The sequence below is a fragment of the Dromiciops gliroides genome, chromosome 3, assembly GCF_019393635.1.
Source record: "Dromiciops gliroides isolate mDroGli1 chromosome 3, mDroGli1.pri, whole genome shotgun sequence".
In the NCBI taxonomy this organism is placed as follows: Eukaryota; Metazoa; Chordata; class Mammalia; order Microbiotheria; family Microbiotheriidae; genus Dromiciops; species Dromiciops gliroides.
In genome coordinates, this window is record NC_057863.1 from 479,181,084 (window position 1) to 479,194,706 (window position 13,623).

Consider the following 13,623-nt stretch of genomic DNA (forward strand, 5'->3'; position numbering starts at 1 on the left):
AAAGAAAATAAATTTCTAGTGGGTTTTTCTTATGGGATACTTTGCATTTTATAACCCAGGCCACTTATCTCAGTTGCTAATGAGGCCAAGGTTATGAGCTTGAACTACATACAAGCTGGTGAGTTTCACTTAGAAGAGAAACATTTCCATGGGACTGTACCCAGAATCCCAGACAACTTATTTGACAAATAGAGGTTGTGGCCACAAAGGGAACTTGTGAGAAACTTGATAATTTGCTACAAACCCTATCATCTGTCGGGGGAGTGCAGGGGGGTGGGGTGGGGAGATGGTGGCCCTGAATGCCAGGCCCCTCCTGTTGGGAGTGACCACAATGACTTCATGTGAGGTGCTATAAAGTGGAGGTGGCTCTTAGGTACTGGGGTATCCCCCCTCCTTATCCCATCGTGGGTGAAGTCACAGCTTAGAGCTATTCAGACACTTGCTTAAGAAGCTGCGGGTGGTCAGTGGCACTCATAGAGACAAGGAGCACCATTACCCTAATGCTACTTAGTAATTTAGGTACTGCATTGGTCAAAAGAATGGTAATGTTAAAACCAAGCTGTTTTCTGTTTGTTGTTTTTGTGGCCCAGGCCAGGTTTCATCATCATCTCTCCCATAGCCTAGAATATATATGCTAGAGTAGGACCTCTCAACTCTAGCTTGATTTTAGCAAGGGGCATTTGCCTGCCCTCTGATCCTTTTCAATCTGGCCCAGCAGTCACTGATTCTCACAGTACAGTCAGGAGAGCCATTTAATATTTCTTCATAAATTGGCATAGCTCCCAGTTCCCCAAGTGAATGAGGAAGGCTCACTTTGTTGAATACCACAGGATGGCCTACTTTTTACAGCCTTAGACCCAGGAGGACTTGAATTCAAGTCCCACTTGAAACATCATCTTTGTGACCCTTGGAAAGTCAGTGTCCTAGGGGACTCTCTGAATTTGAGTTCTGATTTGCAAGAGTAGAGGATTGTTCCCTATGTGAAATCATCAAGTCCAGACCACACCCCTTTTTGCCCCCCCCAAAAAAGATGCTTAGGTGAAGATCTTGTGGTCCCCCAACCCCATAAATAAAAGCATTGGCTCAGTATCCCAAGATGAAACCATCCTGTACCCTGGAGTTTCCTACGAGGGCCTTTTTTGTCCTTAGTTATAAACAGACCTGTAGCTCCTCTGAAGTGAAGCAGCTGGCTACCAAGTCTGCATGGGGAGGACAGCAGCAGGGGCTGCAGGCCTTGACAGATTAGGGAGGTAGAGCGAGGGCATTCACGGCGGGGAGCCTGCTGCTGGGAGCCACATAGCCGTCCAGTAAAATATAGCCCTCGAGGGCGGGGGCGGTTTTGCCTTTGCCTTTATATCCCCAGCATGTAGCAGTGCTGACCACATAGGAGGCCCTTAAGAAATGCCTGAGAAACTGAAGGGAAGAGTCTTTGAGTTCGCCATAGCACCTTGCATATCGTGCTGTTTAATACCATTTAGTATGATGATGTCTCCAAGTGCTCTGAATCTGATTTTAACCAGAGAAATCCGTCATGGTGTGTGTCAGTGTATGCCCCTATTTGAACATTGATTTTTCCTCTTTTAGTTTTATTGGTGCCTTTTGTTTTCCTATCACATTCCTTTCCATATATAGCCTTCCCTTGTACCAAAGATCAAAAATGCAATAACATTTATTTTTTCCAAATATAGTAACCCAGTCCTGGTTGGCCTTGGCCACCTGGAAGACTTACATCTGCATAACCCTGAATTAAATGCTATGCAGATGTCCCTTTAGTGAGCCCATTGTCTGGTTTTGAACAGGGGTAGAACCTGGCTGGGCTCTTTACTGGGGCTAAGCAGCCTGAATCCCCCAGGATTCAGATTCTAGGTTCCAGTGTGTTAATGCTATTTCCTTTCCCTTTTCTTCTTCATCCTCACTCCTCAACAGGTTTCTTCATTTATTTTGGCTATGGTCTATGGCACAGTGAAGAGGCATCCCTGGCGGCTGGTACAGCAAGAACACCAGACAACAGTTCGGACCACTGCAAATGATCCACAGAGCCCTGAACTGTGACGGGGACAGCCACCCCCTTTAGAGAAGAACAGCTTTTGCCTCCATGACTCAGAAACAAGAAAAAACACATGTGTGCCACCCTTCCCCCCTTCCCTGCCCCTCTGCGCCTGCCCTCCCCCCAATACTAACCACAAGGTGCAATTACTTGAGTTGTGTTCTCCCCTTGAAGCTCACTTTACCCTAGAGATGAAACTCCAAGGAATACAGTGGCCCTCTGGTCCCCCTAGACAGGTTATTGCCTGGGCCACTTGGCTGGATGCTGGCTTTGTTTCCTTCTCCCCCTTTGCCTTTCTTCAAGTCAGAAGGAAGCCTCCCCTCCCCTGCTCTGTAGTCAGGGCGACCATGCCATTGGCAGAATGGAGGTCTTTTCTTTGGCTTCACCTCATGAGTTAGCATCTTCCTCCTCGGATTTCATATCAGAACTTGAAAATGCCTCATCTCCATACGTTCAGTGCCCTGTTTTGTAGTTGAGAATGTTGGGTTATAAGCTGCGTGCTGCGCCACAAGAAGGGTTTTTTCCCCTCAGAAACGGGTCCATCCTGGCAGCTAAACTGTAGCTGTTAATTTAGGAGGTAGGAGAGAAAAACTTGGGCATGCTCTTTGTGACCCACTTCTCTTTTTCCTCCTCCCTTTTTCTTCAAGAAAGATCTGCACCAGCTCATCTCTGGTCCTGTTTGCCCAGTTAGCCCCCTTGTCCATCCCTATTCGTGCCTCTGTCACTGCGGTGGAAGATGTATTAGTCACAATTCCCATTGCAAGGACTGTGGTGGTATCATGAATGGCTGAAGTGCAGATATGTACTCTGACTTCCTACTTGGGATGTGTCAGAAGTGAAATGACCAAAGTCAAGATCATCATTGGACCTGCTTCTCATTGACTGGGCTTGGCTTTGAACCATCCTGTAGGAATGTTCCTGGTTGATCTTTGAAGATATCTACCTGAATCAGGGAGGTGTGGGAGCCTTTTTTGACTCTTCACTGACCCTGAATCATGTGGCTGTCTTCTGCTGAGCTCTTTGATGGATGTCTCTAAGTTATTGGGATATCACGTTGAATGAGCGGCAGCTTCAAATTAACGCAGCTCACCATTATTATTATTATTTTTTTTTTGCAGGGGGGTGGGGGGAGGTGGTGGTGGTGATATATAACTATTCACCTGAATTTCTCTTAAATATTTTCTTATAAGTCCCAGGTGGCTGTACTGATTTTTAAGCAGATTAAGACAGATTTCGGCTTAAAGAAATTTAACGCTTTCCATTTATAATTTTATTCTGTATCAGAGGTAAACCCAAGGAGAAATTGATGAGGGTGAGAATCCAGCATGGCTGTACTCACACTAGATGAGCAATTCACTTCTGGACCCCTTTTTATTTACTTGGCTCTTGTGTCTATATTGAGTTACTGACTGCTCGCCACCAAGTTGAGTCTGTCCATAAAGTTGAACATCATCCTGGATGGACAGACCAGTTTTGGAGATGGAGATGTCCCAAGAGCTTAAAGTTATATACCATTCTGCATTGTTGGAGTTGGGGGGGGGGTCTAATTTATACCCAAGTGACTTGGGCTTATATGAGAGCTAACTCGCCTGCATGTGTGGGTTCAGTTTGTTTCTTCTTACATGTGCCAACCTCCTGGGTCTCAAGTGTTGTCTCCAAGAGTCAAATTGGCTATTGCAGAACTGGTATTCCTGCTTAGTGTAGGAACTCAGACTTGATTCACATTTAGGGAAGGAATACACCAACCCACCAAGGGGCATGTTGGAGTTCTTGTCTAGTGCTGCTGCTGCAAGGTTTGGAGCAAATCAATCCCTTCCTGTGCGTCAGGTGTGGGCAGCTCAGGCAGCACTTCATTCCCTTTAATGTAACTTGGCTGCTGAGGGTTGTTTCAGTGTATTTACCTCCAAGAGGCAAAGAAAAAGGTCAATCATTTGTGTCATAGCCAGGCAACATGGAAAGTAGGGGGAAATCCAAACTTTTTTTACCCTTTTCTCCCCTATTTAAAGATAACAATTAGACCCATAATTTTATTGGTATAGATAAGTCCTAGATGAGGATACTCCCTCTCCCAGTGCAAGTTGACACCTCCTCTGCAGCTTAGTGATTTGCCCATAATGCCAGGGGGAGAAGCGACTCGCTGAGGATCAGTCCAGCCAGTATGGGTCAGAGGGAGGACTCAAATCCTCTCTTCCTGGCTCAGAAGTCTTCATTCACTATGTTTTCCTTCCTTTCCTTCCCCCATTTCCCTTTAGGAGCCTTTTTATAAGGCTAGAAGGCTAGAAAGATGCCACAAGGAGCCTTGGACTATGGAGAGTTGTCCCCCATTTGTTGGTCTTTGGTGTATGTAAATATGGATGCCAACAAACCCCTATGGTGGTTGTCTTGCCTGGATAATGGATCTGCCCTAAATATCCAAGACAAGACAAGTAAAGTAAATGGGGAATCCCCCTCCCCCTCCCATTACACTGTTTATATTGAATATTCTTGGCAAATCCTAGATTTCCAAAGGAAAAAAAATCAATTTATGTACCTCTGGTGCTATAAAATAATTCTGATAAATCATCAACTTTTTTTTTTTTGGTTAGGTATTTAATATCTGTTGTCTTTTTGGAACTGGTCAAAGGTTCCCTTTTCTCGTAATGTATTTTGAGAAAATGGAAGCAGTAAGAAGAAAAGGTTTGGGATGGACAATTTCACTTACATTTCTCTTTTTGGCAGAAATTGTACTGCAGGTCGAGCCCTTGTTGACTATATTTAGAGTCGACAATCCACTTCTCTCTCATGAATACCCATTGTCCCCACATTTCAAAAAAGTGAGAAAGTATATTTTATTTCTCTTCAAATTTTCCTTGGAGAACAAATTCATTGAGGATTACTCTTTTTTCCCTTCCCTGTGCCTTAAAGCCTTAGTCAGAAATATGTAGGGGCTCAGAGAAAATGAAGGGACCCTTATTATACCAATCTCCCTTTTTCATTCAGAAGAGTTACCATGTAAATAGACCGCATTGTCACTGTACATTTTTTAGGGAATATTTTGTATAGCTAGCTGCTTGAGTTTTATTTCCCACTGGATAAAGGAAAGAGGAACTGAGAAGTGTTAGCTCAGTTTGGCCAGGGACAGGGCCTCTTCTGGTTACATACTTTTCCATCCCCTCCCACCACCCAGTATCTTTCTTTGTTGAAGAGACCATGAAAACAACCATTTAAAATACCTTGAATCTCTTTCCACAGGAATTTTAGTACCCTAGTCATTGCTTAGTCATTCTTTTCCTCCCTAATTTAGCCTTTGGCTATAGTAGAGAGATCCTTTGGGGAACAATATATGTGCTTTCATCTGTGTACATAGCCAATAATTATGTTCCAGTCTCTATTGCATACTTTGGAAAGACCCATTTAGACTGGTAAGAGCTGCTTCCTTCCTTCCCTGATCCCCACCCCATCCCACCCTTTTGCATGTTTTACTTCACTGAACACCTAATATCATTAATTTAAAAAACAACAACTTATATCCCCCTCCCCTTCAGTGACAGAAAAACAGCCACGGCTGACTGCATTTTATAGTCCTAGGGGGGTATGTCCATGGAGTCTTTGCTTGAAGACAGGGAGTGTTTCATTCTTTTGTTTGTATCCCCATTGGTTAGTACAGTACCTGCTGCATAGTTTGTATTTAACAAATGTCATTTGTCTTGAACTTTCATGAATGATCTTAGCATTCTTACTATTTGATGCTTTGAAGCAAAGCAAAGAATAAAAGAATCGGTTTTATTTATTGGTTTTATTGTTGGGCACAAGTAGACTCAACCTGACAAAGAAGACCATATGGTCTTGGGATCTGATGCCAAAATAACAGATTAGGGTTATAGGTGTTGCTAGATGTGTGCAATAGATTCACTCTGGAAGATGATCTGTTAACTTGCCCCATGGGAGAGTAAGTCTTCCTCACTTGAACACTTTGTTTTTGTTTTTGTTTTTTTGCATCGAAGCATCATTATTCACAATCTATAAAAAACTGCCCACCTCTTATCACTAAAAAAGTATCAACTGATAGACATCATGGAACCAAGGGTGTGGGGCACTGTGAGAGACTCTGTCTTTCTTTTTTTTTTAGGGCAAGTGGGAGGAGTTGTAGTTAGTATTTATGGGCAACAGGAACAATGTGCCCTTCAGTCTCCCTAAGCACCTATGAAGATAAAATGACTTGTGTATAGGTTGTGTATATTACTGATGTATGTAAGTGATGTAGAAAATTGCTACTTAAAATGGAATATAAGTATATATTATAAATAAAATTGTTCATTTGCTGCAGGAAAAGGGGCATTTAGGTAGAAGGCACTTGATGGGGAACAGGAAATGTGCGTTTTACCTGAGTTTTTGTTGGATTTGTTTTTAATTTTTCCTTTAAATACTATATTGATCCAACGGTGCAAGAAACCAACTCTGTATCTCATCACTACAGACATAAAAAAATGCCTATTGGACTTTTAAGGCAAAAAAAGGTCAACTGAGTTGTCACTATATTCAGGGATCTTCAGGAGAGAGATGATTGATTACCTATCTGTGAGTGGCAATCACATCAGGCAAAAAAGCTAGGAGGCATTTATCATCAAGTTTTCCTGCCATGCCTTTGGATATCTAAAAGATACTACCTCCCTTGTTTCCCAGGAGTCTGAATCCTCCATCTTTGATTTGCTTTCTGTGGAACTGGTAGTTTCAAAACCAGCCAGTCTGGGAAACAAACGTGATAAAAGACCTTGCCAGTTAAAAAGTCCAAACCAAAATTTCCTCAGGGTATTAGCACTTGGCCTAGCCACCAGGAAGCAGGGCAAGTGTAAGAAGCATCAGGACTTCGACTGATTTTGCTTCCTTGATGACATAGAGAGTTTTAAGTTGAGACTTGTTCTTTCCGGCTGAGAAATTAACAATCTGGATTTAAAGTTTAAACAATTTCCTGCCTAAGTTGTGCCTTTTAGCTTGAAGATTTTTAAGGAGCACAAAGGATGATGACAGTAAGGCTTGGTTTATTATCAAACCTATATTAAACTTATGTGGTCCCTTCAGTAAAGTTTCCTTTTACTGAAAGGAAAGAATTGTTGAATTTTAATTATATATAATGTATATATTTTTTTGCTTGTTCAATGTCCTATTTTTCTAATAACTTCTTAAATTTGTGATGAGATTTTAATTCTGATACTAAATGTAAATCAAGTTGGTTTTGGCTGTTCTTTAGTTTGTCTAGTTGTTTTTTTAAAAGCTATGTAAGTGTAGGCCATCACTTTTTTTTTAAATGTGAAAACTGGCCCTTCTGGGGGGTGCTGACCTTTCACAGTGACAACACTTTACAAGGATTAATCCTCTTCTCACCTGTTATCCTCCCTTACTTGTAAAAATCCAATTCTTGTGGCACAGCATTAAATGTGGCTTCCCAATGCTAATAAATGATGGCTGTTGTTTCACTTGTGTCTCCTTTCTAGTCAATGTGATCTTAAGAAACCTAATAGCATTTATAAAGCTTGGCCCAAGCTGGACATTATCAGGGGTGTTCTCTGTGTGTTATATATGTGATTATATACATTACACGTATGATTAGGTGGCCCAGTGGCTAGAGGCTTGGACATGGAGTTGGGGAGACCTGAGTTCCAATTTGGCCTCAGATACTAGTGTGACACTGGTCAAGTAACCTAACCTGTCTGCCTCACTTTCCTCTTCTGTAAAAAATGGGGATAGTAACATCACCCACCTTCCAGAGTTATTGTGAGAATAAAATGATAAAACAACTTATAAAGCTCTAAATAAATACTGGTACTAAATTTGTAAAACTTTAAAGTACCAAATATTAGCTATTAAGTCAGAAAACCGCCCCCCTCCCCTGAAATTGCCCTGGTTTTTCTGAATCATTGAAATATGCCCCACTTAGGCTTCCCAGTTTCTTGGAGGGAGGTTCATTTAGCTGTAGCTTCCCAAGGTTGGGGTCTTAATCAAACACTGTTAATGCTAATTGTTCATTTACTCAAAATGTCCCCTTCCCGTGCCTGACTCTGGCAAAGGTAGTTTGCTCGAGTGGGGTTTCCTGAGGTCACCCTCTGTTGTTCATCATGTAAGATCAGCCTGTGTCAGTGGTTTGAGCCCAAAGCAGAATGAACCTGATTTTAACTTGTTTCCTTGTTTCAACCACTGCTACTTCTCTTCCCGCTACTGCTTTGGTCTCCAGCATACTCTCTCTGGTCTCACCAGATATTTTCACCTAAGTATACAACAAAGACAAAGATAAGAAACATTCTGCTTTCATGAAATGGAAAAGAGCAGTGAATTTGGAACTAGGTTGAGTTGGGTTCAAATCCTGTTTCTCCCGCTCCTTTCCTGTCCCAGATTCTTGGCAAGCTGGCTCCTAATCAGCTGGCAGTACCGAGTTCCCAGTTAGTGGTTTGCCTGAAGTGGTGGGCATGGCATGATTTGGGCCCGCCTACCGGCTCTGGGTTAAAACTCTCACAAGGCTTTTCCCTTGCAAAAAAAAAAAAAAAATCATTCATAATTACAGCTTTTGCGAAGCAGTGGATGTTGATTCCTACGAAGGTGGGAATAAACATCTGAAACCAGGAGATCCTTAGATTTCAAGTGTCTGCTACTTACTGGGCAACCATAGGCTGGGTGTGCTGCTTCTGCTGGGTGAGTTTTTTGCCTTACCTTCCTGGGTCTCAGGCCTCTGTGGTACTTTCCCAAGGTCTCTCCACCATGCTTTCTGCTCCCTGGCTATCATCCTCATCCTCTCCCACCAGAACCTTGGATTGTCCTTTGGCTTTCTGGTAACAGATGAGATTGTGCTTTCTCTTGCTGGGGATTCAGGCAGCCACACCATTGCCTACTGTACTTGCGAGATCTTTTCCCATCTTCTCCCCCCCCCCAAGTGTTTATCTCTCCCATTAGAAGGTAAACTCCTTGAGGGCAGGGATTGTCTTGAGCACAGTACCTGGCATACAGTAAGTGCTTAATCAATGTTTCATCTCTGAAGCTCTTTTTTTTTTTTCCAAATGGGATAATACTGAGCACTAGATGCTTCATAAGGGTTATAAGATGAAAGTTGTAGTGATTTAAGCCAATTACTCCTAAAGGTCAGCTGACTGGCAGCAGGAAATTGCCGGTATGTTTTCTAAATTGTCCAGCCATGCTGTAGACAGACAGACACTCAAGCACACACACACGCACGTGCACACTAGGTACTCTCAAAGAGACTGAAGAAAGTACAGTGCGGCGACCCAGCCATTTGCATGCTTCCGTCCCATTGGCATTGGAGCATGTGTTTATTATCAGGAATATATTACACTTATCTGTACATCAAGACTCAATACAAACTCTTCGTGTAATTTGTCAACCACATATTAATCAGACTGAGTAACTCAGATGGTGTGGAAAAAAAACCCCAACCCTTTACATAGGGATGTGCAATGTGTCCACAGGACACAAATGCATTCAGTGCAGAGACATCAAATACCTGATTTTCATTTTTTACTTCCCACCCTTTCCCCCCCTCCCCAAAGTGAAACCGATCATTTCTATGCACCTGATGACATTTTCAGTCATCGGTGAGCTTGGTGTGAAAGGCAGGAACTATTTTTACCTAAAACTCAGCTATTAAAAAAAAAAAAACTGGGGGGGGGCAGAGGGAGGGGTCACTTGTCTGCAACATCCTGCAGCCCAATGAGGAATTTAATTAGGAAGTTAAAAAGGAGAAAGAATCTCCACCCTATGCTCCTGAACTCAAGGATATTCCATTGGTTCCTTAAGCATTCAAGGAGTCAGTCAGGTCTACGTTGGATTCTTTCTGAGGAAGACAGTTGTTGGTGAGTGGGGTGGAACCAATGGATCGAAGATCTGGAGCATTGGGGACCTGACCCCAAAGACTGCTTTGGATGGAGACCAGAAAACAAGCATGTGGTTACAATCCTATAGACAACAGTGCCATCCAGTGGCCTAAGTGGGCTGTGACCCTTTCCTTTGCAGGCAGCCTGAATGCCTAATAGAGGGGCTTTTGGAATCGATAAACAACACAAGCCCAGCCATCGGTGGACAAAATGGATATTTGAGAAGCCAGCCCTACTTGGAGCATTCAGTCCTTCAGCGATGCCTGTCAGATCCAAAGCCATGTTGAGCTTCTGACATTCAGGGTGATGGCATGAGCTCTGACGGGCCCTTTCATGACCCAGGCCATTTGTCTGCCTCACAGGCTCTGGGCCCGATGACACTCCCCAGCTATTGCCAGTTTAGTAGCATTCAGTGGACGTGGCGTGTTGTGTGGGGAAGGGTGGGAAATAGATCGATGTTGCCTATTAACTTCTGCATGGAATAGTAAGGTCTGGCCAGGCTAACCCTCTATGCAAGAGGCCACAGTGACAGGCAAAGGAAGCTTAGGGCGCCACGTGCCGACATTTACAATGAATCATTTCACACCTCTCATTCCCGGCACTTGTCTAATCCTCATAGACTCAGGGCTTTGCAAGGGGCGGAATGGTTACCTATTTTTATGAAGGGGGAAAGAAGAAATATTTTTCCATAGGTGTTTGTTTTTTTCCCTTGCTAAAAGTATTGAGAACATGGCAAGAGTAAAGCAAAGACCAGACAGTCCATCCAGGCTAGCAGCCAAGAGACATTTAAATAAAATAGAGTGTTAAGCATATGGATAATGGACTTGTTTTCAGTTTGTATGGCTGTCCAAGGCTAATGGGATGGAATGCAGTTTATATATCAGGAAAACAAGATAGTGGCAGGCTGGGGCTTCACCAATAAATGTCAGGAGCCTTCAAAACTTCAAAGAAGTCCTGGGAATCCCTGAGTCCAGTACTGCAGGATAGCAAACACTGGTGTAGTGGGGAGAGCAAAAGTCTGGCTGCATGATGGATGGGGTAAATCATCTTCTACCTCCCAGGTCCATCCCCGGTTGCTCTTTTTAAATCTAATGTGACATGAGGAGGGAAGGAAAAGCTACAGATCAGAAAAGTCTATGGTTGGGTTCCAGGTTGTGTTTAAAAACTTTTCTGGGGTCATTCTCCTTCAGGAAGTGGAGTCAACTTTTTGTTATGGAAGACAAGAGAGGTGTGCATAGTCTGGAGCATGGGATGATTCTGAAAGCATTTAAGTTTGGCTTGGAAATGTTTGGACCCATGTGTTGTTTAGAACAATAACATAACACGTTCTTAGAACTGACTTCGATTAAAATAGCGGAAAAACATTAGATATGATGAAAAAGCAGTTCGGAAGCTGTTCACTTGTCTCAGCCTAAATTGTTTTCTATTCCCATGTAACCTTCTCCATCTGGAGACTGACCATCTCCTCTTTTGAACAAACACATGCTGCCAACTTAAGTAGAGATGACTTTTTTTAGTCCTTACTGGGGAGATGATTGAGTATGTGTGTTCCCAAGGGTCTTGGAGGCTCTATGCTCAAGAGGACTCCATAAAGAATAGAATTAGCCTGGCTAATGATCAGTAAAGTGTCTAGGTGTGTTTTTAGAGCAATTAAGGAAATATCAATCAAATTGAAAGCAAAATTCACCACTGAGGATAATCCAGTGTTGACTATACAAACAAATGTAGTCCTGATTCCACTTTATAATGCTTGCTAAAAGTATGTTCCTTTTATCTGAGCAGATGAGAGGGTCAGATAAGCCTTCAGGAATTCGGAAGAAAGCTACTGACCAATGAGTTCGTTTAATACATCCTGAGGGGTCACCTGTTTTGCCCACTTACCAAATCTGTCTTAAGGAAATTGGTTTTTCCTAAAGATAATATAAAAAGTTATCCCCTGTAAATTCACACCCCTGCAAAAACAAAAGAGGAATCCTTCAGAAATAACAAGAAGCTTTAGGCATATCTCCTGGCATTGGGTAGCTTTCCTACACTCTATACAGTTTTGGGGATGGCCAAACGGAAGAATTTGGTTGACATGGAGGGAGCCCTACCTTAGGGGGTAAGTAGAAATATAGATGTTCCTTCTGGGTTCACAGATGATGTTCCTGACAATGAATCTCAGGAGGAATTAAAACTTCCACCTTGCAAGTGTTTACATTTTTTAACCCTGAGGGAAGTAGTCTGACATTTGACTCATAAAACTGTGGTTGGCAGAGTCCCTTAGCTCTCACTAAGCCCTTGATCGGGAATGGGGTCTCTGTGACCAGTCGCTAGGAGCTGCTGTTACTCTGAACACCACATCACTCCCTTTGCCAGAGAAAGGGAGCAGCTGCCAATAGGCCAGCTTCCTGCTTGGCCTGTGGACTGGAAGCCTTCCTCCTCCAAGGGCAGTCTGCTGAGTCAAGAGGTATGTACAGAAGGAAGTTCAGGAGGTTCAGTTTGAAAACAGATTGTGTTAAAAACATCCAACTGCAGAAATTTGCCATGAATCTCCCTTTGCTCCTTTTCTATTGATGTACAATTTCTCTCACTCTGATTGACCAGGACACAGCCCATCCTGAACTTCCCTGAGCAGAACAACTCTGCTCTCCAGAGTATACGAGTTGCCTACAGTGGAACCCATGATCTTGATGGAAATAGAGACTAGGAAATCTTACCCTGCAGAGGTGAGATTTCAGGGGGCGAATTAGGAGAATAAGTTGGTAGAAACAGCACAAGTTCCCATGCAAAAATAGCTCCTTCCTTATTCCTAAAACACTATTTCTCAAGATTAGTTTTATAACACCTAAGTCAGGGGAGGGGTCTTTATCTCAAGGGGCATTATAAGATCCCCACAGGAAAGTTTCAATTCTCTTTAAGTGCTATAGAGTACTTTTAGGAAAGATAGGGACAATGTCATAAAATCTAACAATAATAGGATGCCACAAATCCCACAAAGGTCCCTTGGGAATCGCTACCTCTGCATGTGCATGTGCAGGTAGACACACCCACACACACCCACTTCTTGGGGTTGAGCTTTCATATATAGGCTTACTGATCAGTTAGAGCCCCTTCTCAAGTTTGGCAAAGGGGTCTGAGGTAATCAGAAATGGACCTGGTTGGTGGAGGGAAGTGAGAAGGATGTTCTCTTGAGTATATCAGAGATAGTAGGTAGATTATAAGCCAGAGCTACTCTTCAATTCACCAAGCTGCCTTGCGCAGGACAGGGAATGAAGAGTTCTGGATAGATGAGAGGAAAGGAGTGAGAAGAGGGTTTTTCATTTTCAGGGAGGCCTGAGTTCTCCATGGGCTAGTTGGGGGAACAACTGTTGCTTACATGTCTTTCAACAGAGGCGAGGGGAAGGATGAGCACCGTGACAGAAGGGGGACGACAAAGCCCAGGCCACATCTGTCTCACAAAGCTGGCCAAAGTCAGGTCGGTCCAAAGCTCTCGTAGGTCCGCTAAGGGATTTTGTTCTAACACAGCTACCACTCTTTACTGTAACGTTCTAACACACTGCATCATCACGTAACCTAACCTAATACTGAAATACGTATTGCCTGGGAAGCTGTATTTAGCAAGTGCAAAGTGGAAGCTGCTGTAATAAGGAACTATGCTTGGGGATGTGCGAGTACCTGCAGGTTGTACTTGCTAAGTAAATTACATCTAGTCATGTGTTGCCAAACTCTTAGTCAATA

General features: G+C 43.1%; 1 protein-coding gene across 2 annotated transcripts in view; it reads left to right on the forward strand.

Moving 5' to 3' along the window:
- Window positions 1-7,500, forward strand: part of SLC7A1 (solute carrier family 7 member 1) — a 77,663-nt gene extending 70,163 nt beyond the window's left edge. For both annotated transcript variants that reach the window (XM_043995879.1, XM_043995880.1), the window contains exon 12: window positions 1,927-7,500. In XM_043995879.1, coding sequence (XP_043851814.1) covers window positions 1,927-2,030 — 104 coding nt within the window. In that variant the 3' untranslated portion in view covers window positions 2,031-7,500. The remainder of the gene's footprint in view (window positions 1-1,926) is intronic.
- Window positions 7,501-13,623: the final 6,123 nt, after the last annotated feature.